The sequence below is a fragment of the Varanus komodoensis genome, unplaced genomic scaffold, assembly GCF_004798865.1.
Source record: "Varanus komodoensis strain SLA01 unplaced genomic scaffold, ASM479886v1 scaffold8, whole genome shotgun sequence".
NCBI lineage: Eukaryota > Metazoa > Chordata > Lepidosauria > Squamata > Varanidae > Varanus > Varanus komodoensis.
Genome location: NW_025336481.1, coordinates 28853825 through 28880978, shown reverse-complemented (window position 1 = coordinate 28880978; position 27154 = coordinate 28853825). Strand labels below are relative to the sequence as shown.

General features: G+C 41.0%; 1 protein-coding gene across 3 annotated transcripts in view; it reads left to right on the top strand.

The window, feature by feature from the left end:
• The first annotated feature begins 268 nt into the window (after positions 1-268).
• The window catches only part of ACSS3 (acyl-CoA synthetase short chain family member 3), a 50643-nt gene continuing 23757 nt past the window's right edge, over positions 269-27154 (top strand). Inside the window, exons 1-8 of one of the 3 annotated variants that reach the window (XM_044455339.1) lie at positions 269-502; positions 6191-6379; positions 8460-8594; positions 8902-9042; positions 10497-10577; positions 10656-10751; positions 13193-13344; positions 15851-15954. In XM_044455339.1, the coding sequence (XP_044311274.1) occupies positions 326-502; positions 6191-6379; positions 8460-8594; positions 8902-9042; positions 10497-10577; positions 10656-10751; positions 13193-13344; positions 15851-15954 (1075 nt within the window). In that variant the 5' untranslated portion in view covers positions 269-325. Of the gene's footprint in view, positions 503-6190; positions 6380-8459; positions 8595-8901; positions 9043-10496; positions 10578-10655; positions 10752-13192; positions 13345-15850; positions 15955-27154 lie in introns of those variants that run through there. The other 2 variants (XM_044455340.1, XM_044455341.1) reach the window with 2 other exon arrangements.

The window sequence follows — 27154 nt, the reverse complement described above, 5'->3', positions numbered from 1 at the left end:
CCTTAAGATGTGTGCAAATATTTCTCATTTTAAGTGGAGGAACAAACAAAAGGTGATATCCTTCCCCCTGCTTCTGACAAATATTTGAAATCTCTTCCTGATTAAACATCGTAGACATGCAGGATGTTGTTATCAGCTCTTGTGGAAAGCCTGCAAGGAGGTGCATGGATGCATCAAAAAGTTCCTGTTTGTCACCACAGGTATAAGCATAATGCTTCTGATTCACCTGGACTATAGAATCACCTGGACTAATTGTGATTGATAGTGATTATCATCCATGATATCCACAAAATATTGATGTGCATGTGAAAGAATTTACTTTGTAATGCAGTGGCTTTTGTTTTTCTTCTTTGTTAGGTTTGTTGGGGGAGAGCTGAATATTTGCTATAATGCTATAGATCGCCATATTGAGAATGGACAAGGGAATCAGATTGCAATCATCCATGACAGTCCTGTAACGAATATGAAAGAGTTTATAACTTACCAAGAAGTTCATGAACAGGTGTGTTTAATGACTGTTTCTAGCAAGCAAAATGGTCAGGTGAAATTGAACAGAATTGTAATGAAATGGTAAAAAAACAAATAGAGAAATCACATTTTTTCTATCTACTTTGAATGCACTAAGAAGTGTTCTGATACCAAGGGAAAGTGAAGCTGTGTGAAACCATGCTTCTTAAAGTTCAGTTTATACAGTTGGGTTTGAATCTGGGTTATATAAATTGCTGTTTACTGCTACTGAACTTGCTATATAACAATGAATTTCTTTTCTTTCTGCTATTTTTTTTGTCTGCTGTCATAGTTCAGATTCCGAAAATAGTGCCAACCTCACATTTGAATTTAGTTTTTCTTAGGGAGTGTACATGGATACCAACTATAAAACATACGGCTGTACAGCAGGTGAACAAATGAAAGAGCTGCTGTGATACTGTCTTTGACCTTACGTGGCTATAAACAAATGAAGAAATTGTGTAATTAATTTGTACTGAATGGGCAGCAATTCATATACTTAGCTGATATGCAAACATCAGAGCAATATGACAGTGGAACCAGTCGCCAAGAGAGGTTGTGTGCTCTTCCACGATGGAGACATTCAGAATGAAACTGGACAATTACCTGAGTGGAATGGTGTAACAGGCATCCTGCACCTGATGGCCTTCTTGGCCCTCTTCAACCCTACTAACTATGATCCCATGATTTTTATAAGGCAAACAGTATTTGTAGGATTTATAAACAAGTCATATGTGTGAAAAACAAACAAGAAAGCCAGGTTTCTTCATGTGTATATGTATTTGATGGAACCGTCTGCAGTTGGAATCTTTCTCCCTTACTTCCTGGTAAATGTGCAATGTAAGTCCCATGGAATTCAATGAGAATTCCCAGGTAACTGCTTATGACAGCAGCCTTAATGCATTTTATTCACAACCTTATAGACTTATGCACAACCTTTCTGTTCTGCCTCTGGGATCACTTGAGTTACACTATTCTTTCAATGTAGGCTTCCTATGGTAGGCCAGGATCTAGAAAACCACAGAAAGTTGTCCGTAGAATGTGCTTTTCTTGAAGAGTTGAAAGGTTCCAGATTCTGCAAAGCACTTCTGAAACTGAAGGGACTCTAAAATCAATATGTGACTCAGCATGGGGAAGAGGCTGTTCAAATGAAAGAAATAAATATTTTGCTGAGCATGCCTGAGTCTTTGGATTAATTCAAATTGCTCTTTGCATTCTGGTGTGAGATTCTAATAGCTAATGTCTGGCCTCTGCTTTCCCCCATTTAATTGCTCAGACTTAGTTTTGAAGAAAAAGGCTTATATTATAGAAGTAGGTGCTGCTCTGGCAAGGATACAAATGCCTGGTTTCACACATTTATAATAGCACAGTGTGTATTGCAGCTTTTCTCCCTGTTAGAGCCATTATTGAATTGTTTAAGTCTTCGAGCAGCATGAGGGTGCAATGCAATGGCTGGTAAACACTGTCTCGACAGCCTTGGAGAAGGGGTGGTGTTCTGTTGTAGCAACTTCTGAGCTCTTCTGCCATCAGAGGGTCCCTGCACCACCCTTTTAGCTGGTGCAGTTCTTTCTCAGCAGGAAGTAGAGTCCAGGCAGGAGACACCACCAGTTACTGCCAGTCTAGGTGATGCCGCAACCCATTGCTTCTGATTCATATTTGCTGGCCATGACACATTGAGTTTTACCGGTTTAGTCAAAAGCTTCCTTAAATATGATTTGGTTCAGTATCAAAACTGGTCAGAGTAATCAGTACTTGACAGTTATTTGTTGTAGAAGGCTGTATTGTCTTCCTCTTCAAATATATCTGTATAGACCAATTTCAGTCCTGTGCAATCTAGAATGTTAGGACAGGAAGCATCTCTTTTCTCTATCTAGGCTTAGCTCTGTGGGGGAGACACTGCTGCTATGTGTTCCAGACTTTAAAAAAGCGAAATGTCTCATGGCACAGAAATTTACCTTCACCATGGAGATGCAGTCTTTAGAATACGCTGTCACCAGAAGGTCATTAGCCATGTATTTGGTGGCATTTTGTTGGCAGCTTGGAATCGGTTTTTTTTATGAAGGCATGCAGCATGGAATGGTGGTGATTTGAGTTCAGTTCTTTGCAGCTTCCTTGGGAGAGGCAGGACTTCTTGATGCTTCTTTTGGAATTGTGGTTATTATAATTAAGAATATTTGTTAAATGTCTCAAGTGCCATTTTGCTGATGGATAGAGAGGTGTAGAAATCATCATCATCACTGTGTTCCTTTCGTATTGTTGGTTACAGTAATCCTTTCACCAACGTAATATTCAAAGGAATGGAATGATATTTATGAATTATTTATAATTTATCACAATCACTTTATGAAATTGCATTTCAGGTTAGGCTGAACTCTGAAGCTGTGCTGACATTCTTTATAAGAACTTTTCACTTCAACTGTCTTTAGCATTCTGAGCTGTATGTAATGTTAATGTATTTTTAATAATGTAGGTTTTGTGGAAAGAAGTGTTACGCAAGTGCAAACTGACTACTGTACTTTTTGAGTGTTTTTAGCCATATAGAGACACCTTTGACATTTTAAACTGATCACCTTTAGGAACTTTCAACTGAGAATAGATGTAAAAGGAACCTATCAGAAAGTGTGGCATTGTGCCACCTGGTTCAGCTGTTAGAAATGACCCAGATTATTACACAGATGAAAAAGAGATTGGACCCTTACAAATAACTTCCCTAGGGAGGGGATTATTAGCAAGGAAGGGCAAAGATTGAGAGGCCATGTGACTGGTTGCTTTGCAATCTTAAAGGAGATTGTGCTTGAAGGCTGAATTTTTGTACCCATGCATCTGGAAGTAAACCCCATTGATCTCAGTTTGATGTATATCCAAACAGACATGGCCAAGTAGCTTTTTGAATAGCTTACTCTTGTCTCCTAGTTTTATGGTACAGTTCTGTAATCCCTGGGCATCCTAAGAACCTTTGGATATAGTGCATGCTATCTTTGCCTGTGGAAAAGGTCTGCAGGCAGAAGGTAAGAGCTACCCTCACAAACTTCAGGGTGGGAGACAGAATCCTCTGTTGCCTGCATTGCTGTGTTGCCGCAATAACAGCAAATAAAGGGCGCTGTAAGGAGTGAAATGGATCAGACTTCAGATCCACTGGGTCTGGAGCCCTCTCATTCTGGGAACATGTCCCTGATGTGGGCAGTACATATACTGGTAAGCTGGAATTCTTTTCCCACTTACCATTATGACCATTCTGTAAGGGAAACTATGATAAAAGAAGACCCCCTTTCCCTGGATGCTCCTTACCTTTGGATCTGGCAGCTGTTCCACCTTGGATTCTCCCTCTCTTGCACCAAAGGATTGCCCAGCCTGTTTTTTTCCAGGTTTCAGCTACCTTTCTTCAACCCTTTTCCCTATTCACTTTTCCTTTGTGCAGTATGCATGGTTGCTAATGGAATGGATCTGTAGTGAAAGCATGTAAGATAAGCACAAGCTCTTATAGGTTCACCATATCCAAGCAAATGTATATTTCATAAATTCCACAGTTTCTACTATGCAGAGTTTCTAATCTGCTTCTGATATATAGGATGCAGGGTTATGGATTGGGCTGTAGGCTTTTAAGCCTAAAATCAATGTTCTCTCTCTCCAGTTAATGAGTCTCTCCTGCTCACTATTTTGTAGGCAGACTAGAGATAAAACAATGGTTCACTGCACAATGTACTTAAAAGGGGGGAAGAGGTGCTGTCCAGAAGTGCTTCCATTTGTGCATTTTTAAAGGTTCAACTTGATGTATATCGTTTTGCTAAATTTTGTTCTTCACTTACAGGCTGTTCCCTTTAACTATCACCATTGTCTAACTCTGTAAAGCAACCTTCCTTAATCCCTTTAGGTTTTTTGGACTACAACTCCCAGCACTCCTGACCACTGCCATGCTAGCTGGAACTGATGGGAGTTGAAGTCCAAAACATCTAGTGGGCATCAGTTTGGGGAAACTGCTGCGGAGGAAGCACCAAAGCCTCTCAATTTGGTAGCAAAAAGTGCTACAGATCACAGCTCATTTGGGAAAAAAACTACATAGCAAGGAATAACCAATTATTTTGAAGAAGTAGGAAATGGTTATTGCTAGCTTGCTTCCAGATTTTCACAGCAAAGGTGCCATCTTTGCATTTAATTCAGCTCCATTAACACACTGCTTCTCACGTTGTGCATACTGATCTCAAAGGAGAAACTGACAAAGCTTTCTAATTTATATATACTGCATCAGCTTTGATGCATATCTCATTTCTAAATCCATAGACATTAGATAGAATGTGATAAATATGATTGAATTACTTACTTGGGAGTAATCCTTTCCACACGCTTGCTATAAGTTACTGTGGTTTGCTTGGTTTCCAACAAATAGTTTATGAGCCACTGTTTAGATTAGCACTGATTCTACTAGCTGTGTTAATGACTACTGTGTTTACACAATTTATTCAAATTGATTTTTCTTGTATTTTGCTATTTGTCTTTCTGAAAGCTCTTGCTGTGTTAGTAGGATAAATGGAAAATTTATGAAAACTAGATTCTATATTTGGCTTGGTTGCATCTTAATTTCTAATTTCTGACCCAGCCCTGGAATATGGAAAAAAATACTACATCATGCCCAATGTATTTGTTTTTCAAAGCACAAATATTGTTTGCAGTGCAAACCACTGAGATTTCAGTTTTGCCAGGGCAGAGAGAGCTAAGCTGCATCATGTTAGCATTATTTTGTTTACTTTATTAATGAAACTGCCTCAGAATAGGCCTGGATTTATAAACCGTGGCTCCTCCTGCACCTCATGTGCAAGTTTTTTAGGACTCCCCCACCCACCCCCAAAAAAGAGCTGCATGCTATTAACACCGATTTAGCAAAGTATTTGCACATTAAGTCTCCCTCTGCCCTTTACCACTGTGGTGTCTTTGACAATATGGTGCTTCCTTTGAATTAAGTTTCTTTGGCTAGAAATGGTGTTAAATAAGAAAAAGGCAATGAAGCCGAATAAGAAGGGATGCTCATTTGAAGTTGGCTGAATTTGGTATAATCTTACATTCTATGACATAACTTTATGAGAGGGCAACCTTGTATAGCTGGCACCTGTATATCTGGGATTACTTTATATTCCTTCTTTACGTATCAAGAACTATATAGTATTCCAAACATGATAATAAAATGTTGCACTATTTCAGGTAAAAATAGAATAGCTCAAGAAATGGAGTCAGGTGTTTCTAAAACATCACTTTACTAATAGAATGTTGATCAGGGCTTAGTTTTCGTTGTAGTTTGTTGTCACTGGCACTGCCAATTTTAATCTTTTGTTTGTCTAAGTTCACTGATGTAAAGTTTTGGGCTACATTCTTTGTCTTTACATGGTTTAAAATGATACATAATAGATTCGATCAAGACTCAGTCATATTAGAAAAGCCCCAGTAGTCAATGGATTGTAGGATAGTCGTGGCTAACTCACATCCTATTGATTTCAGCAAGTCAATTCCAAGTATGACCAAGTCTGGATCCAATTGAATGAATATGGTTGACTATTTGCTGGTTGTTTCTCCATTTACAGTGAATTGTTGTTGATGCTGAAGCTGTTTTTAATACTTTGCCTTTTGAATGGAACAGTGATACTGCATGCCATAAAAGTAACCTCCAGATAATTCTCAGTTGTTGCTCACTCAGGTCTCCAAGCTGGCTGGTGTCATGGTGAACCATGGTGTGAAGAAGGGAGACTGTGTTGTCATCTACATGCCTATGATTCCACAGACAATGTACACTATGCTAGCATGTGCAAGAATAGGAGCGATACATAGCCTCATTTTTGGTGGATTTGCATCAAAAGAGCTTTCTAGCCGCATTGACCATGCCAAGGTAACAAGGCATTTTCGCCCATGCTCAGGGAGGCAGTCTTATGATTACGCTTGTAAATAGCCACTTGGTACCCTGTTCTAGCCTTGATCCTATCCTTCCTACTTTCTACTCCCCCTGCCCTCCTCTTACCCCTGCCTCTGGCTTTTCAACTATGCAGGGAAACTGTTGGAAATGGAAAGGAGTTGGTTCTTCTTTTCGCTCACATGATTCAGTGTGCCTCAGATTACACTGAGCTTGATTCAAGCTCTATTAACAATACTTACCAGGTACTTGGACTCAGGGCCATAAAAAGTGGACAAGAGTCCAGGGAGCCAAGTCCAGGGGATCCATCAGATTTCTAGCCCTGATATGGATTCCCTCATGTCCCTAGAGGGAAGGCTACTGGGGGAAGAAGCTACAGCAAGCTGCAGAGTCCCTGATTCTGAGGAGTAAGCAAACAACCAACCCAGTGTAATTTCCTTTCAGGGTGGCTTATCATGAACTGGCCCAGTGAGTTGGATTTAGAACCTGATTCTACCATTGGTAGCATCCCTAAGTAGACTTCTTCTTAGAATGCTACCACTGGAGAAGTGGGTGGGGAAAGAAGGAAACTTGTGTGGATTCTGATTCTGCCTCTCTCTGCAACCATCAGTGCTACCTTTCCCTCTGCTCTGAAGAGTTTGCCAACCTTCCAGAGTGGGCTTTGAGATATGTAGGAGCCTGCAGGAGATGGAGGGAATTGGCACGCAGATTCAGCTAGTGGAAAAGCTCTGCTTGATCAAAAACCTCCTGCTGACAGAACGGTTCCTTCTGTCTGGATCAACCCATGATAATAATCTACCACAATATTGAATTCTGTTAGAAGTGGCTGCATCTCAGTCAATGCTTACCTGCTTTACTATGCTTTGTGCTTTAGCTGATTCCTGTTTTCCTCTTACTAACAGTCTACAAAAAGGTATTGGTGTAAACAGTGAAGTGAAGGAAAATGTGACTCTCCTCAGATGTAGCAGGAGATAATTCCCTTGAGTCTTAGTTACAAAATAAAGTTAGATTTGGTTGTTTTAGATTCTCTGCACTGTCATTGTGGTGTCTGTCTGTCCGTCCGTCTGTCTGTCTTTCTTTGTTCATAATTCTCTGTTAAGATTTTTCAGTCAGGAAGCTGTTTTAAAAGGTAAGTATGCAGTCACTCTTATCTAATCAAAATAATTATTTTTGCATCCTGCTTCGGAATACCACATGCACCGTATCATTGTACTGTAGTTTATCTTGAATTTTAAATAGCTTGGGGAATACTGCATAAAGCCGCCATTGATAATTGTTAGTCCTGTCAGGCAAACAGTAAAAAAAAGAAAAGAAAAAAAAAGGAAAAAAAGAGAACATTAAAGATTTCTGAAAGGTGAACAGTAATGTTGGCCACACAGACCTTAGTCATATCCTGTTTAAGGCACTCTGTATGGGGCTCCCTTTGGAAACATCATCTGGTCTAGAATGCTATGGCCAGACTCTTGACTGGGCTGATGTTACAGAGAATGTGACTTCCGTAGTCCAGCAGCTTCACTGACTAATAGTTTCTGGGCACAATCCAAAGTGCTGGTTATGACCCATGAAGCTCCACTTATAGTGTGGTATAGCACGGGACTGGGACTCAGGCAATCTGGGCTCAGCCATGGAAGCAACTGGGTGACTTTGGGGGAGTCACAGTCTCTCAGCCCAGCCTTCTCCACAGGGTTGTTGTTGTGGGGATAATATTGAGAGCAGCAGTTGGAGAATGATGTAAGATGCTTTGAGTGCTTTAAAAAAAAGGTGGGATATAAATCTAACAAGTAAATAAATAGAAAGAAATGCCTCTCCTTTTTCTGGAGAACTGGGGATTCTTTATCTGTGGGAAGGGAAATGTGATTTGCATTTAATTCCTCTTTCCAGTAACAGTTTGGAATCTTATGCATATACGTACGCCCATGTACATGAATTGGAGGTAGGAATATTCATTCATGATCTTAATCTTGAACTAAGCTGTGCAGTGTTCTAAAGAGAGATAAAATTGCATGTACATATTTTAAAAAATATATGTTAATTTCTTACACTTTCTTATTTCTTTAAGCCCAAACTGGTTGTAACATCAACTTTTGGAATAGAACCTGGAAGAAAAGTGGAATATGTGCCACTTTTAGAAAAAGCATTGGAGATGATAAAGCACCAACCTGAGAAAGTTCTGATTTATAGCCGCTCTAACATGGTAAAATTATAACAATTGCATGCTCATTCTTGGATCGCTGTTATATATTTTCCATGAATATTTAAAGTACAGTATTTCATTTCATGAGACTCAGATGGCATTTCATGATCGCTGCACTGACCCCCCCGCTGCTCCTTATTTAAAGCATATAATTTTATATATTTCAATGAGCCATTACAGTTCTTGTAGTTGAGAAAATAGCTATATTTGTTGCCTGTGTAAGGAAGACTTAATGATTTTTTGAGCAATTTTTCTCTCTGTTGAATGCAGTTTAAATGGTTGCTGTATACTATCCTTTGGCATGCAGGGAGCTGTTCCTCTTAAACCAGGGCGGGATCTAGACTGGCATGAAGAAATGGCAAAAGCAAAGCCTTGCGACTGTGTCCCTGTTCTTTCAGACCACCCGCTTTACATTCTTTATACATCAGGAACAACCGGCACACCCAAGGTGGGCTTTGTCTTTTAGTATGAGTATCTATGACCAAATAATCTTCTAGTCCATATGAGGACATACAATTAAAAGGCTGAAAATGATTTGCTCACTTAGTGCTTATAGGAGATTAGTGTTACTGGAGCTGGCGTTAATCGTATTGCATTACTCAACAATATTTTTAATGTTTAAATGTCAGTGAATATTTATTTGGATTCTCTCCCTCTCCCCACAAATGATAGAACATTCCCAGCCTACAGTTGCATCTTTCAAGGTATATCTTTAAGATTCTTGCTAGCTCCACTATGTTTCTGATCTTCACATTCTATTCATTCCCCTGGATGATTCCACACAACTTTGTTTTTGTGTTGTGTTGGTTAGGGATAAGATCAAGGAACTCAGCTCCTGTGTACTGGTGGCACATGGATAAAATGATGAAATGCACCATGTGAAATGTACTGTGTCTGCAGAAACAACAGGGACAGATAGATAATCTCACAAATAAACAGAAAACAAGAGGAATGATGATACCGATGCAGCTAAGTTGGAAAAGGATAGATGAGAAAGGGAAAGAGAATGCTAAACTGTCATTTTTCATCTTTTCATTTTCATAGACCAACCTCAGATGTTACCAAGAAGTGCAACAAGCTGAATGTGCAAATTATTTACACAAAGGGGTTTTTTTTTGTAATTTTCACAGGGGAAGATGTAAGAGGATACTCAATTTTAGGTGTGAAATTTATACATTTATTTAGCACATTACTATATTTTAAATTGTGCCAAGTGGTGCCAAATTTATAGTAGATTTAAAATGTACTGGCGCCAAGGTGCTAAAGGCCTTCTTTAATCATCTCATGCTTAGTATTTTTCTCCTGCTGTAATTATTTATACACTATTTATTTATTTATTTATTTATTTATTTATTTCAAACATTTTTATGCCGCCCCCATCACAACAAAGCCTCGGGGCGGCTCACAACTCATTTTAGTATTTATTATGACTTACTAGCTATTGTAAACATCTCTGCTGATTTTGATGAAAAAATAGTAATGTTATAAAGAAATTTTACACCTAAAATTTGAGCATTCCCGCCTTTTCCCCCTTTTGACCATCACAAAAATAATTATTCAGGCACATGAGGTTTCTCATAAATCATTCCCTGTTCTTCATAAATGCATCAGGGTAAGGAATCATGGTTGACTGAATTGCCTTGATTTCTGTCACAGAGGATTTCACCTTCAGCAAAACATCTGGGATTCTGAAAAAGATTCTGAAAAATGAGAGCCCAAGTTTCTGCATCTTATTATTGAAAAGTGAAGCTATTATCTGTCATTCTGGAAAGCTTTCTGCATTTAGGGGAGAGGTGTGCTTCTGCATGTTAAAGTATGGAAATATGGATTTTCCTTATGGGAAGACATTTCAGTGCATATTGTGTTTACATTGATGTTAATTTCAAATTGCTTCTTACTTAGGGTGTTGTTAGACCAACAGGTGGCTATGCAGTTATGCTAAACTGGACCATGTCGGCAATTTATGGCCTTAAACCTAAAGAGGTAATTTCCATTTATATTAAAATTCACAATTATGAAAATCAGTGTTTATATCTTTTTCTCTCTCTATTTTGTTTTTAGGTCTGGTGGGCAGCATCTGATTTAGGCTGGGTGGTTGGTCATTCTTATATTTGCTATGGACCTCTTCTGCATGGAAATACAACGATTTTGTATGAGGTGACTGGTTATTTCAATACTTGGTGTACTGATTGATTGCATTTGAGTTTTTATTCAGCTAAATAATCTTCTGAAGCAAGCTTGTGCCCCTAGCCCCAACACACCAGACACATTAATTTTAAGTTACTTAATGTGGGCTACCATTGCTAGTAGCCTAGTAAACCAGCTGGTAGTTAAATGGCCAAAGAAACCCAGCCCTCCCATGACAGTAAGAACTGGGGGAGCCACCTACAGTCCTGGATGAGGCCTGGTGGAAAACCATGGTTTTCCACTAAGTGATCAACCCATAGCAAACCTTGGCCTCATCTCTCCTCTTTCCCCTCACCTCTTCTTTTGTGTGCCAGAAGGGCAGCTTTTTAGTCTGATTTTAAACCAACTTTGGTTTCACATTACATGAGAATCTGGGCAACTGCAGTTTGTCTAATAAGTGAAAACAAACCAGAAACATTCCCACATGCCAGATGCATCAGCAAATAATCACCATTGCAAGCTTCCCTACACCCACACTTAAACTTTCATCAAAGACAGAGTGGATCTGCTGCTAAATTCCATTTTCAAGCTCATTGTTTTACATTTCAGCATAATGCAATTCCCTGTTTTGTTTTCCTTTTTCCCTTTGTGTGATGAGAACTTTATACTCCTTGGATCTTTGGTTTGGCATTTGCTATTGAAAGAACTCTGCCCTTCATAACTATAGCTCTCTAATTTGGCCCTCAGACAGCTAGAAGGAGCCCTCTCCATCTTGCCATCCATCGGTTGGCTGGCAATTTCCAATAATTTTTCAGAGAGTGAGAAAGTTGGGGAGTTGACTTGCTGCTGGATTCTTCCAGGAAGAGCTATAGCTGTGTATTTCAGTTTTGCAAACTTGCACCCAGCCCAATGTTTTGGGAGCTTTTAGTTCCCCTTTGCACTCTTATCCCCTAAATTTAAACTGAAAGGTATCCATACGAACCATTCAACTTAGTATTAGTAAGAAGACTTCTGTGTCTACCTTTGTGAAGCACTGTACTCTTGATCTTCAAGCTAGTCTTGATGCAAGCTTTGGGAATGGTTTCTTTAGTGGTCTGTGTGCGAGATTGTCTCCTTATCCCACAGTCTGGTAATGCTTAACAGCATTGTACACTTTTCTATACTCCTCTCTGTGGGGCTGTGCTGAACTGGAAAAAAGGAAAAATACATTTGCTGTGGTTCTTTTAAGTGGGTAGGTTTTTTTTTTTTTGCTTACAAAACTTGTTCTCCATCCCCACAACTGCCCCCCATGGCTTTTATTGTACAAGGTACCTGTTAAGACTTGTTCGTTGTCACTGCCAATGGAGGGAATAATGGAGCCTCCCCCTCACATATTTGGAAGTTCACTGCACATGGGTGAGGGAAGGGAGCCAACTCTCTTAGTCTTCCAGAGCTTTTGAAGAAATCCTACCTGTCACCTGCATGGCCAAATTTCTATACGTGAGATTACTCTGAATAACTATTACAAAGAATAGCAGTTATTGAAAACTTCTCTGTTTCCTAGTGTTGCATTTAGTTGATTTTGCTTGTCTGTCTGCTAGTATAATGTTGAGATGTACAAAGTCACTGCTTGTAAAAGAGGAGCTGTCATATGACAGGAAAACCCCGCAAGTCAGACTGTTTGATCCCAAATGCCTTGTTGTGATGCCCTACTTTGGAGAACTACACAGTTTTCCAGTGGAGGATTAGTTGCATTTCTTACATATCAAAACAATAGTAGAGCCTGCTCTTGAGCCTTGGAGAATAGAAAAACACCTTTAGAGCAGGAGGTGCTACAACGAGAGCCAACTTTATTGCATTGTTATATGGAAAATACGACAAATTCCAACCTAGTTATTTCTGAGGCCAATTTTTTGGAACATGGTTATCTCTGTCCCAGTACAGGAAGAAGACACAAATTGTCTTGGAGCCCAAAGATAGTCCTCATTCTGTCAGTGCCAGGGTTCACATTGGGTTGGTTCATTTTGCTCAGATGCATAGCCTGCTTCTATGCATCAGTGGTCAGAATTCAGACACATAGGCTCAGATCCTTCTGGGGTGTCCTTGGGCCAGGCATTGTTTTCTCAGCTGCATCTACCACCCAAGATTGTTGTGAAGGGCAGGGAATAATGCACAAGTTCCTTGGAAGAAAGGCAAGATACAAATGTAATACATAAATAAAGCAGCAGCAGCAATAGATATAAACAAACATTCATGTTAGCACAATTTGAAACTTTGCGCTTACCTTGTATCTAAATTTAGTGCTTTTTCAAGGGCATCACAAGACAGAATGGAGGCATTTAATGGTGCAGCAAGAGAACAATTTCCTTACTTCCACACACAAGGCATTTTAACAGTTGTTGCGACACCCTGCTGACAAGCAGCATTCAAAATTTAAAGAATTATGGAACACTTTTCTCCCAATTAGAGTTTTAAAACCAATCTCTTTGTAGGGGAAACCTGTGGGAACTCCAGATGCCGGTGCTTTTTTCCGTGTGCTGGCGGAGCATGGAGTTGCTGCCTTTTTTACTGCACCAACTGCAATTAGAGCAATCCGTCAACAGGACCCTGAGGCTACCTTGGGGAAGCAGTACAAGCTGACAAGGTAGGTTTAGATTACCCTGCAAGCTTTTTTTATTGACTCTTAGGAATAAGCCCCAGCTGTACATAGAGTCTGGAGTTCAGCCAGTTATTAGATGCTATAATAGGTTATGTGTGCACATATTTATAATGACTCAATTCACGTGTAAATAGCCAGATCATTGGAGACGTGCCTCAGGTTTGCATGCGTCTTCCTTGCTCAGATTTCCTCCATCCCTGAATTATCTGAGTAACTATCATTTGCTACAGTGTCTGAATCAGTCAAATTATACTTCACACCAGCTCTCCCCAGGCTGGTGCCCCCACCATATCTAGCTGATTGCAATTCTCATCATCCCCACTGAACATAGAAGCACCAAGTTTTCACAATTCTAGATTTTCTGCAAACAGAACTCGAAAGGGAGGGTAGAAGAAGGTTTCCAGTTCCAGTTTGGAATTAAACGGTAGCCATACTCACCCATAATCTGCAAAGAGGTTCTATAAGTACAGTGGATGCATGGCCTCTGCTCCCATGGTCCTTCTTTCTTAATACCTGTACATAAGCAAGAACTTTTACAAATGGGTAATGATACATGGATGTGGAGGGTGTGGGACCAGCACTACTACAGAGGGTCAGGCCCGTGGTGTTGAGGGTGCAGCCAGTGGTGTAGCTTCACTTGCCACTGTAGTTTTGAAGCTCTTACCTGAGGGAATGTGTGAAGGGCATAAATGTTTGCATAAAACCAGTGTTTGCCTGATTTAGACAAAATGGTAAACTGATTTGCCTCAAATGGAAGGTAGGGCGTTAGAACATTTGAGAAGAGGAGGAGCTGCATGTGCTGCAGGAATGCCTGTGAGGGCCAGACGATGATGTTGCATGTTCCTATGGTGCTGCTTATATATGAAACAATTAGAGTTTGTAAGTATCAGCCCCTTCTGTTGCCTACCAGAATATATCCCCTAAAATGTCTTGAGGGAGTCTTAATTAAATTGCCATTTTCATCCAGGCATTTCAGTGATGAATTTCAACAAAATAAGCAAAAACAATGAAAATCTCATGCCACCTTTAAAGATTAAACAAGTAAGTCTCACTGAGTTCGGTGAGGCTTAAGCTCTGCTTAGACACATGTAGGACTGCAGTGTAAAATAGCTGTTGTAGTACTCAAACACTAACATGCCTCTGATGAAACAGGATCCTAGTGTACTAACATAATCAGAAATCTGGTTGTTTTTAGCTTTTAGTTATGAGAATTCATTTTAGAATTGAGCAGAACTGTTAAGCTCCTGTACAATCAAACTGAATGCAGTTTCTTAAACTATCGTTTCTGATGGGTGATTGGAGTGAAGCCAGCATAAAAGCCTGTCCAATACATCCAAGTGTGCACTAGCAAAATTTCCTTAGCAAGGCGTGATTAACTTGTTGAGGTGGTGCATGTGGGAAATCATGCTGTGATTTTCTTCCACTAGCATTAAAGTAGGTTTACTATGCTGCACAAAGCAAAGCAGCTTGAGCAGCACCATACAAACATGCAGCTAATTATACTAAACGTAATATGCATTATTCTGCAGAACAAAATAAATTTCACTGGAGCTCCACTAAATAATTCATCTATGGCTGTTAAATTGCAGACCTAACTTCTATCCTCATCTGTTTTATTCACACTTCTAATTTTCCACTTATATTCAGGTACCTATTAACTCCCTTTTATGGTTTGCAAGTGCCCTCTGCCATTTGCAAAATGCTGCAATTTATCATGTATCTGTTCTGGGCCTATTTGTATTGCTTAACTCCTGGGATTGTACCATGGTGAGTTTGTGAGGAGGCCTTTGACTCCTCGGCTGCTGTATCAGCTGCTGCTGCAGCAGGCAGAAGTGAACGACTTAACTGAGGGGACCCTGCATTTTAATTGAATATGGTGCCTCAGTGATCCTCTTGAGAGGGAACTCGCTTCACAGCAGATTGCTGCCAGCTCAGAAGTGTTGCAGGGGTGCCGAGTGACAGCAGAAGAGGGCCTGCAGCACATGCCAATCAGCTTGGCAGGATGTTGTGCGGGGTGTGGGTGGGGGTGGGGGTGCAGAGTTGGCTACAAGGGAAAAGTAGAACATCCCTTTATAAGCGATAGAATGTTTCATGGCATCAGAATTGCCATGTTTCTTAAAATCTGTCGAGAAGTGGACTTGGCCCACAAAAGCTTATGTTTTGCAAATGTTGTTGGTCTTTAACTAAGCTGCAAGAGTTGTTGTTTTTAGCTGCAGCAGACTCTGGAAATTCATATATATATATATATTCCTCCCCCCCCCCCCCCCCCCCCCCCCCCCCATATATATGAAACGAGATTGGTTGAAACTTCCCTTCTCTGTCATGAATAGGAGAGTGGATTTTTTAAAGCAATGGCCAAGAACCATTCTATGAGATATAATTTGAGAATAAGTCGTATAGTTCATAACAACAAACACACAGTAACTTCATTTGTTGTGCATTTCCCTTCCTTTACTGGGGAGAAATGTTAAAATAATCCTATTTAATGTAGGTTCCGAACATTGTTTGTAGCTGGTGAACGCTGTGATGTGGATACTTTGGAATGGTGCAAAAAGATCTTCAAGGTACCAGTTTTGGATCACTGGTGGCAAACTGGTAAGCCTTGTACAATTAATGAAAAACATCAAATGTTTCCTCCTTCCTGACTGAAGTTTTGTTCAATTCAATCGAATTCTTTCTTACAGAAGGGGATAGTTGGGATTAAATGCTTCACTTGTCCATAGATGCTATGGCTACATTTTAATTTATTCTTTCCTTTGGGAACCTCTTATTGTGTTTCTTCCTGCTATTTTCAGAGGAGTTTTAGGTTTCTTCAGAGGTCATGAGCTTCCTTACTACTTTCCTGTTAAAAGAACAAAAGTCTGATGCATCACTGAACTTTTTGCCTGGCACTCATTATGTCTAGGCTAGACTACTTTAATGCACTTTTGAGGGCAACAAAAATGATCCAGGGTTTGGAAACACTGACCTATGAGGAGAGACTGAGGGAACTAGGAATGCTCAGCCTTGAGAAGAGAAGACTGAGGGGGAAAAAGATATCCCTTTATAAGTACCTCAAGGGCTGTCACAAAGAGGAAGGCCAGAATCTCTTCTTGCTAATGCCAGAGTGTAGGACACAGAATAAGCAATTCAAGTTGCGGCAACCCAGATTCAGGCTGGACATCAGGAAAAGCATCCTCACAGTCAGAGCAATACAACAGTGGAACCGACTGCCTAGAGAGGTGGTGGGCATTCCCACATTGGAGACATTCAAAAAGAACCTGGACAGCCATCTGAGTGGGATGGTGTAACGTGGTGTCCTGCAACAGCAGGGGGTTGGACTCGATGGCCTTCATGGCCCCTTCTAGCTCTACTATTCTATGATTCTTTGATATATAGGAGGTTGCCTTTGAAGAAGGTTCAGAAGCACCAGTTAGTGCAGAATGCAGCCATTCAAGCATTGGTGGTGGCAAGGTGGTTAAATCATACCAGTCCATTTCCAAGTCCAATTTTAAGTGCTGTCTTTGAAGGCTTTATCAGCTCAGGACCAAATTCTTTGAAGAATCACCCCTCTCAGTATGCTTGTGCCGCAAGATCAGCAGCAGAGAGCCTTCCTGCATGCCCCCTTTTGAGGGCAGTTAAGAAAAAATGTTTCTGCAGTGTTCCTCCTGCTAGCTGAGGTCTGACAAGCCCCATTATTGCAATCTTTTAGGAAGGTCATGGAGATTTAGTTGTTTCTTTTGCCTTTTCATGATAATGTTTTGTTGGGTTGTTCTGGACATTTGGCTGCAACTGTGTTTAGTGCCATCTGCCCTAGATATTTTTATTGCTCGTGTTTGCTCATTTGAATAATATTTGCTCTTTATCATTTTATGAAAATGTATTGTATTGTAAGCCATTTTGGGAGAGGGCTTTTTTCCTTAAAGACAGCATAGAAATGTTTTACACATGCGCGCGCGCGCGCGTGTACACACACAGAGAGAGAGAGAGAGAGAGAGAGAGAGAGAGAGAGAGAGAGAGCGCGATTCTTGTATTAAAGGGGATATCCTGTGCACAGATGTGCTGGGTCACAAAACAAGGGAAGAAATGGGGTAGGAGGACATCTCTACAGGGACCTCACAACATGCAGGAGAATCCTGCTTGGTAGGGGAGAAAGGCTCAGCCTCTCCAAAGCTAACTGTAAGCAAGAGTTACACAAGAACTCTGTCCCCATGCTGCCTCTTTGCTTGCAGCAAGGAGCCCTTAGCCACCTGGTCTGGCAGGTGGGCTGAAAGGAAGCCAAGTTCTCCTTGCTTGGTTGTCCTTGGAGGTAGTGATCCTCCGGCATGAGCTCCCTACTGCCAATTCCTTCAGGCAGATCTCTGTCCCATCCTGACCAGCTTCTGTGAGTGTTCTCACAGAGTGTTCTCACAGAGTGTTCTCACTTAAGTGTTCTCTGCTTTGGGCCTGGATGCCATCATGGGAACTTGAGCAACTTGAGGTCAAATGATGAGCACAGCTTCATGTATTTGTTCCTCGATGCCACTGTTACCATTTTCCCAGTAGCTTTGGGGCTCAGACACACTGGGTGAGTTCACACTATCATGATGGGAAAATAACCCACAGTGGCTTATTTTCCTTCACCGTGGATGCTGGTCATAAGTTGCCCAACAAGCACGGTTTCCTTGTCAGGCATGGTGTGTGGAGATGTTCAAACCTAGCATGGGTGGGTGGCAGGGGTGGCTTACCTTGCTGCTGTGGATCATGCAAGCTCAGTTGCTGTGGAGGCTAGACAGGCATTGCTGGCCCTCTCTTTGAGCTTGGAAGCCTACTCAAGCAGAGGCAAGTTGGTTCAGTCTTCCATACAGTGATCTGCTGAATGGAAACAACAGAGCCAGGTGCGCTGGACTGAAACAGAAAAAGCACCTGAGATGCTAGCATTCTCCAGAATTGACTTAATAGAGTCCCTTCATTCCAGTTGGAATAGAAGCATTCTGGACAGTCCCTCTAGGGACATTGATCTGGGAACTTGACAGCGAGGGCGTTGTGGGGGGCGGAAAGAGAAATGTCTTGCATGTTGTATTCCTCGCTCCCACATACCATGAAAGTATTTTTACGGTCCTCACTTGTTATGAATATGTATATAATTAACTGAGTAATCAACTGAAGATATGTAACAAACATATAAATTAACTCAGCAAATAGACTTTGCGTTCCCTTTGCATTCCCATGGCTTTGAAGTGCTTTTCATTTTCATGTCACCTGCACTCTTGCTACTGCTTCACCTGCTCACTGGCCACAGGATCTGTCTATCCAGTTATATGTCTCTGTTCAGTATACAGTTATTTGGTCCAGATACAGGACCTGAACTTGAAAGCAAATGCAAGGAAAAATAGATCAAGATAGTGCAAATCTATTTTGCTGATTATCACCTTTAAAGCCCTAAAAAGTTTGGATTCCAAAAAATTGAAAGAAATCTCCCCCTACCCTTAACAGTATCATCACCATCATGGCTGTTTTTCTCATTATTATGTAATGTATGTATTCCTCCTTTTCCCCCTGTTTATCCTCACAACAACTCTGTGAAGTAGGTTAGGCTGTGAGTCTGTGTCTGTGGCCCTGGGGGAGCTTCATGGCAGGTGGGAACTAGAACTCCAATCTCCTGAGTCCCAGACTGTTACTCTAACCACTATACAACACTGTGCATCAAAGACTTCAGAATAAGCCTTTCTCTAGCACTATCAGTGGACCAAAGGCACTATGCATTTACAACAGGCAGGGCCTTGTTTTTGGTGGTATGCTGCCTTCCTGGAGGAGATATAGTTGGCAGTAAGTGTGCTTTTTGGTGCTAAATCAAAATATTCTTTTTTGCCAACTATTTTAAATGTCAAATGTTTAAAGGATTTTCTGTCTGTAGGTCAAATACTTGTTATGTCTCTTATAACGTTATATTTAGAATCATGTTGCATTTGTCTCTTTTAGAATCCCTTGCTGTTGAAGACCAATTTATACATTTTTAGTTTGTTCTTACAAATTTCACAAAATGAAACAAAACAAGATACACTTACCAAACACACACAGAATCTTGTCCATGGTAGAAACTTCCTCAGATCTAAATATTTGAACAAAATGAAAAAAAAAAAGCTCTTTACCCAGCACTGAAAAGACATTATGGGTATAATCCTATACATGTTAGAGCATAAAATATGCACTTTTAGACAGAAAATAAGTCCTATAACTCCCAGCATTCCCCAACCAGTCATGCTGGTTGGAGGATGCTAAAGAATTTAGACCTTTATTCTGTCCAAACATATAGATGGTTGTGCTTTAACAGCGCTAGGGAGGGTGTGTGTGTGTGTGTGCGCGCGCGCGCACACACACATTTAGAAATAATATTTTACACTTTAAACAGAAACAGAGTACATGTCACCATAGCATGGAAGACTATGCTTAGGTGACCAGGGTGCCTTCTCCATTTGTGGTTCAGGTGCGCCTAATAGATGCCTTTCAAGGCTCAACTCTTTCTGGTGATAGTTTTGCCCTTCAGCTAGAAGACTGTCCTCTGTAAAGTAGACATGTGGCCACTGTCCTTATAGGCAGGGCTTTTTTTGTCATAGAACGCACCGGAACAGCGTTCCGGCACTTTTTTTTTTTTTTTGCAAAAAAAGCACTGCTTATAGGTAAGCATGTGGGTCAGATCAATACCACAGTGCATGGGGAAGAAAGGGGAAGGATTAAATCTTCTCTTTCATCTACTCCCTTCAAATATTTACCCTCTGCTGTAACATTTGTTATTAATGGAGGGGTTTTTCCCTTTGTTTTAACTTGCTTACTGGGTGTGCGATAGAGTTTGGGAGAAAAGTGAATGTGGGGGAGGTATAAAACTCTCCTGCTTGTCTCTGGGGGTCTCCATCGGAATCAGCCAACCCTATGCTTAGTTGTGAGTAAGTAAAACGCTGGAGCAGCTGCACACTACAAATTTAATGTAACATATCAATTTGCAGCATGTGGGACTGGCTTTCCTTTCTGCTTTGCAAACCCCAGAAGATGCTTCTACTCTCTCAGAGCCTTTTCGGAATCTCACAGTCTAGTCTTCCATTTTTTAACTTCCAGCCCAGAGCTCCTTCCTCCTCTAATGATCGTTTCGTGGACTAACTTGGAGCAAAGACCCCTGCTCCTGCAAGTGGCTAAGTCACACGGGCACTCTAGAATGATGAACTCAGTGAAAACTAAAAATGGAAGTGTGATTTTTCTTACCTCAGAAGTAAAGCCACAAGCGTGAAGTAGAAACAAGGAGTGGATTAATGATTAAGTAGTATTTGGATTGGTAATCATTTTTCTTGCTAGTGCATCTAGCATAAAGTATATTGGCCACAGTGTCTTAGTAGTCATCATCTATTATCATTTTAATTCTTCTCTGTAAACATATTTTGTCCTGCAGGAATTGTACTAGGTGGGGATTTTCCCCTTCAGGGTTAGGGAGCAGGGTGGAGTACATGCTGAATGATAAAGCACAAGCTTTGCTCGCAGAACGTCCCAGGCTCAATCCAAGGCAGCTCCAGAAAAGGAGGTGGGTTAGGAAATAATATTATTAGGACTACTACTATGATTATTACGTTTATTCACATTGCATATTTAGCCCACCTTTTTTCCTCTTGTGAGGAAGCCCAAGTGGCTTACATAGCTTCATTTTATCCTCCTAACAACTCTATTAGGAAGGTTGGGTTGAGAGTGAGTGACCAACCCAAAGTCACTCAGTGAGTTTCATGGCTGAATGGGGACTAGAACATGGCTCTCCTGGGTTCTCAGTGCTGCAGTCCAATTGCACTACACTGGCTCACAGAGGCTTGGAAAGAGCTTTACCTGGAATCCTGGAGGATCACTGCCCATCCCTGTTGCTGGCACTTGGGCTGGATAGAAATAGGGTCCAGCTCACTATAGGGCAGCTTCCTGTATTTCCTCTTTTGGTGTATTTTTCCTTCCTTTGTTGAGAATTGGCTCGAGCAGGGGTGGACAACTTCGGAGCCCTTCCAGTCACTATTGGAGAGAGGGAATAGAACTCTGCCACACAGCACTCTATTGCTCAATTGTCTCCAGAATTTGGTGATGCAGTGGCAGCAGCAAAAAAGCCTAATCTCTTTAAAACAAGGTTTGCCGTGAGAACATGCCTTGTTTTAAAAGCACATTGCATTCCCAGAAGGGCATCATTTGCCACTGAAACTCATTTTTATCTTGCTTCAAAGGAGAAATGCATTGTTTTGCTGCCGCAGCGGCTCCAACACTCTGAGGGGTAGCAGGGACTGCAAAACAGGTGGGGATGGGGGTGGAAAACTGCATGTTTCCCACTTTGACTCAGACAAAAGGATGACATGGGCTACATGACAGATGCAAAGCCAGGCTGGAAGACTGTGGTTTGAAAATGTATCTTTGATTTCTTGGGTTCGAACTTTTTAAAAAACCGGTGATTAACTCTGGCATCCATGTCAAGGTTCAACTGCAGATGATTATTTATTTTGGATTTTTGGGGCTTTACTGATACTCTGTCCATATGCCCTTGAAGATCTTTCCATACTGACTGGCTGTCCTGCCCTATAATTTGAGATCAGATTCACTGTATCTGATTCATCCCACATTATGTTGATACGTTATGTAACCTAAGCATGTACTGGACATTCTTTCATTTAAGCTCAGTACCTTTCTCCTACTTGTGTCCCTCTTAACTATCCTTCATGCAGTTATACTAACTGAAGAAAAAAGAATAGTGAAACCATGTTCAGACATGGTTTTGATCTCAAAGTTATTTTAAGAAGCACTAGAAGAATGAGATTGGGGGGAGGGAGCTAAAATCTTATTTGCATAAGCAAGAGAAGCAGCAACAGCCGCTGGTTTTATATATTTCTATGAAAATGTTACAGGTTGCTGATGTCATTCACGTTGCCTAGCAACAGCTTTTTTGTAGTTCAGAGACTAGAGTCCTCATTAGGGTAAAGTAGATGGTTTACCGATGATTTGAGAATAGGGAACTGAGAGTTAAGCTCCATGAATCTCTTTTATAGAAAGAATAATCCTTTGCAAGATTTAAGGCACAGCACTGATGGAGCTTTTGCTGGAGAAAGGGCAAGAAGCAGTTTATAAAACACTAATCTCTGCTGTAGTTTTTTTTTACCCTACCCTAAAATAGTAGCAATCTCATCAGCCTCTTTCATCTTTATAATATTACTCTGACCAAGATATAAAGGATATTTTCTGAAAATGATAAAATTTTAAGCAGTTAGCTCTGACATTTGCTGTTACTTTTTGTAACAAAGATTTACGCATTCTGTCCATCGTTGATCAGTTATAAGCACTACCACAGGGGAAGAAAATACGCTGCTTTTGGTTCAGATAAACTTGGGACATACATTCCATGCTTGTATGCATTTTAACAGCATTATATCTGTAGTATGCAGCACCTTGTATATTCCATTTCATTTTTGGAGGGCTATTGGAATTGATCTCCAAGATGTCCCCTTTCACCTTTAAAATGGCCTGCATCGAGGAGAAGCTCATCAGCTTGGGCTACTCCTGCATGGATGTCTGCCTCTTCCTGTTTTTCCTGCTAGATTCTTATACCCTGTGAAAGAAGAGGGTCTGTTTGAGATGGAAGGTAGAATATAAATGATAAGGCAAAATAACATTTATTATGGTTGCAGCATTCCAATAAAAACAGAAAAGATTCAATTGACCAGCTTTTGCAGCTGTCCTTCTGTGAAGGTTTTCTGTATTACAAGTTGGGACATAGGCTGGGAATGGAGGTAAAATGCCTCCTGTTTCATATTTTCCTACATGTGTACATTTTCTCAACTTAACTAAAAGATGCATGATCATAGTTCCATGAATGAGGACCCTACCAGATGAGGAGCAGATCTAGTACCAAAGGCGACAGATATCCCACTGCTTTGCAGGTTGAGATGAATGGATACTTTCGCCTCCTAATGTTCCTACTATATTTTCCCTCCCTCTGTTGCAAGTTCCTGTACTTCAGCTGTACCCAGACAGCTTCTGCTAGACTTTTACTTCCAGGCACACAGCTGGCCTTTTGGTTCTACAGAACATATCCAGAGGTTGGGCACACACAGCCCCCTGCTGGAAGATGTGAGTTAACTCGTGAAGAGATGAGTTAACTCGTGAAGCTGCAGAAATGATTGGGACGTCTGCTATGTGGAGTTATATCTATCTTTTTTTACTGGAGATTATCTGAATACATGAAGTGTAGCACGAGTGTTTCCTGTGTTGCAATCGTGGATTGAGCAGTTGTTGCATATCTAGATTGTCTGTGGTAGAAGACTCAGCTCTGTTGCTTCTTGTAGATTGTATCATAAAATATTTTCTGCATACAAAACATTATCCCAATCTAGGAAATCCTTGCATATATGTAGCAGTCATTGGCAGGATTCCCAGGAGAGTTGTCTCTTTAGGAGAATAAATGTCACTGCACGGTGATTTACTGCACCCCTCTTACTCTTTTTAAGCCTTTCAGTGCAAGAATGCTTAGACTGATACTTTTGTTCACCAAAGCTTTCCTAAGGTAAGCAAGTGTCCAGCCAGCTCTTTTGAATCCCTTTTTATTTCAAATAGCCAGAGAGAGGTTAGTATGAACTTAATTCTCCCTGAATCATAATTGTGGCTAACTTGCTTCCTTAACCCACAATTTCTTGGAGTCTGTTTTTCTTTTTGTAGTGGGTGTGAGGCTTCACTCTCTTTAACAGTTAACACAATATTTTACTTCACATAACATATGGACAGTACAGTTTTCAATTGTACACTCAACACTCACAGTGCTGTAGCTGCTGCAGGGGACAGCACCACTGCATAAACTGCAATGCTATGTTATTGGGCATGTATGAAGGACTTTGGGGTATGACCTGGAGAGATGCCCTGAAGACAACCAAGATCCTTTTATTTGTGCCACAGAGGTGTGTGTAAATGGGGTGGTTTATCTGCAGTTTGGCAGAATAGCTGTTCTGCAGGGGTTTAAAGAAAGAGGGAGAGAAAGAGGGACAATAATCCTGGGGGGCTGATTGTTGTTACTCAGCTCCATAGGGAATATGCCAAGATAAAGCATATACAAAGGAGACTGACCTTAGACCTCAGTTCCTTTGGCTGAGGCTATGAGCAACCTTTCTTGCGTCTGGATAGCTCCAGAGAGCAGCCTGATCTGGAGCTAATTTGCCCCATCATTTCTTTCTTCTCCTCCATATGTTGCCCTTTTCTCAGCAGTTTCTTTTGGCGTCCCACCTATGCAAGGTTTTTTTTCCTGAAGTGCAGTAGTTGCAGCCATTTCAGAAAAAGCTGGCTCACTTTGACAGCAAGGGTGGTGGCCCAAAGGCCACTTGTGCCCTGCTTTCTTTTCTGCCAGGATGCGATTCATGGTGCCACGTGGCCAGAACTGACTGTGGGCCAGCTTTTTTTAACCACAGTGTGTGTGCTGGTGTGTGGAATCTTTTTTTAGTCTGAGGGCTGCATTCCTGATGCAGAACTACCTGTGGGTGAAAGCATGCCAATGGTGAGGGAAGCCTGAATCAAAATGAGTAGGTCAAAAGCAACTTCACCCACTTTATCTTGGCTTCCTTATCCCTTCCTCTCTTTCACTTATCCCCTTCCTGCCTTAGTAAAAGACTAATTCTGGAACAGATTGCAATGTGGGAAGTGGCAGGGATGAGGGAGGATGCTGCAGGCTGAATCTAAAGGCTGTGTGTATTCATGGGCAAGAGATTCTTCACCCTGATTTATGACCCAGTGCAGCAATTTGTAGAAAATTGTATGATGAACAATGACCCTACTAAAATTAGCACTTACTATGAAATATCTGCTCTTCGGTAGCCTAAGAGGAGAATTATATCCTGTATGTGCTAATCTTCCACTGATTTTCACTGAAGCCATAGCTGTGGATCAGTGAGTGAAGTTGGAACCCTCAGGCATGACGAATACTAAAAATAGAAAAATTTGCACTGGTAGTTAAAAAAGAAGAGTATTCTACAGTAGCTGTATTTGGATCCCTTTACTTGTTATAGAATGACTTAGATTCTATGAAAAGAAATGAAACTATAGAAACACTTTTGATATGTATAGGGTCTTAGTAAATGCATAGCTCAGCAAAATGAATTAGTGCCATTTGGTGCGTTTCATCTCAGGAGTCTTCACTAATTTTTTCCCATGATCGTTGGTCTGTGACAAATTTTGTTAGATTTCTCAAGCCTGTAGCCTTGAATTTATGGAATTCTATGATATAGATTGTATCTGCTGACAGAATGATTGCTTTGCACTTGCTGAAGACATGCACATCTTCCTTGTTGTTAGTTTTCCCCCTTTCTATCAGCTTGTTTGTGCAACAAAATTGGCTGGGGGTCTGCAAGGCATTCTGCTAGCAAGGCTAACCAGGGTATTCTTGGCAGATTTTTATCAAGGTTGGATTTATTTTTTCCTCTTGAGCACAGGAAGGCAGCTGGCCTATTCCTTCCACCTGAATAACCTCAGGCAACTCCCCCCCCCCCCCCCCGCCGCCTCCACTGACAAAGCCAAGCAACAACCCCTTGCGAAAAATCCTCCTTTTCCTGTAATGCACATGGCTCAACACACACAACATTGCAGTCAAAGCACATACATACACAGCCTCGCACAGGCAATTCCCCACAACCCACAAAGAAAGCCCAGGCTCCACACACATGTATGTTGCCTCCCACGACCCAGGCAGCACCCTCCCCACATGCAAAAAACCCAGTCATCATTCATCTGAACCAATAAGAGACCCACATCCCTCAAGCTACTCCCTTCTGCCCCGCATGGCCCCTTTTCTCTATAATCAGTTTAAGCATCCTGGTGGTTGAGAAGCAAAGGCCATGGACCATTGTAGAAAAGGAAAGGATGAGGATGCTGGGAGCAGGGAGGGGTAGAAGTCTTCACTTCCCTTTTGATCCTGACCAGCCACTGCCTCTGCTAAAAATAGAAAAGTAATTCCTTTTTGAAAAATCACACAAAGCAGGGTGGGCACCAATGAGGTACAGGGGCTCCAATAGACACTCAGGATCAGGGGACCTCAGGATCTTAAAAAAAGGGGGGGGGCTTTCACATTAGAGGATTTGAAAGATAAGCATCCAATGAATATTTAGGTCAAACTGAGCTGTAACACATCTTTGGAAAAGAACCAAGACATGAACTGTGTCTTATTTCAAGCTGCTCGGTAAAGCAGAAGGGTAAGCTGACTACAGGCTGTTAATTTTTTCAGTCACCTAATGTCACTTTGTAAAATAAAAATACATATGGTCTCATGCTGTGCTATCAGAATTATATGCTTTGCTGCCTTATATTTGTCTTAATTCTTACAGTTCACTAAAATCTCATTAAAATAAATGTCTTAGCTTTTGCTTGGACCCATTCATTTCATGGAAGCTTAGTTTACAAATTGGTGGTTGTTGCTTGTTCTGTGATCCTTCTTCCTGTTGCTTAGTTCTGCTATTAAAGCTCCATATCCCTTCTTTTTCTGAAACTTCATGCTTTTTCCAAAACTCTGTCCAGATTCTTCTAGTCTCACCACTTTCCCCTTGCTACTGTCAGGACAAAATGAACGAAAACTCCACCATAATATGGCTTCTGAAAGCCTGCACTGTATGAGCAGCTTTAGACTTGCATTCCTGATCTGATCAGAAAATCATATTGCAAGTCTTGCTCCCAGGTATACCTTAGACATGCTAACATGTGCCCACCTGAAGCTTCTTTCCTTTGATACACTTTAGAAAGGTGCATGTTTACTGTCCTGAAAGTTCTTCTGTTTGCGTTGTTTGTCTTAATCTGTTCAACT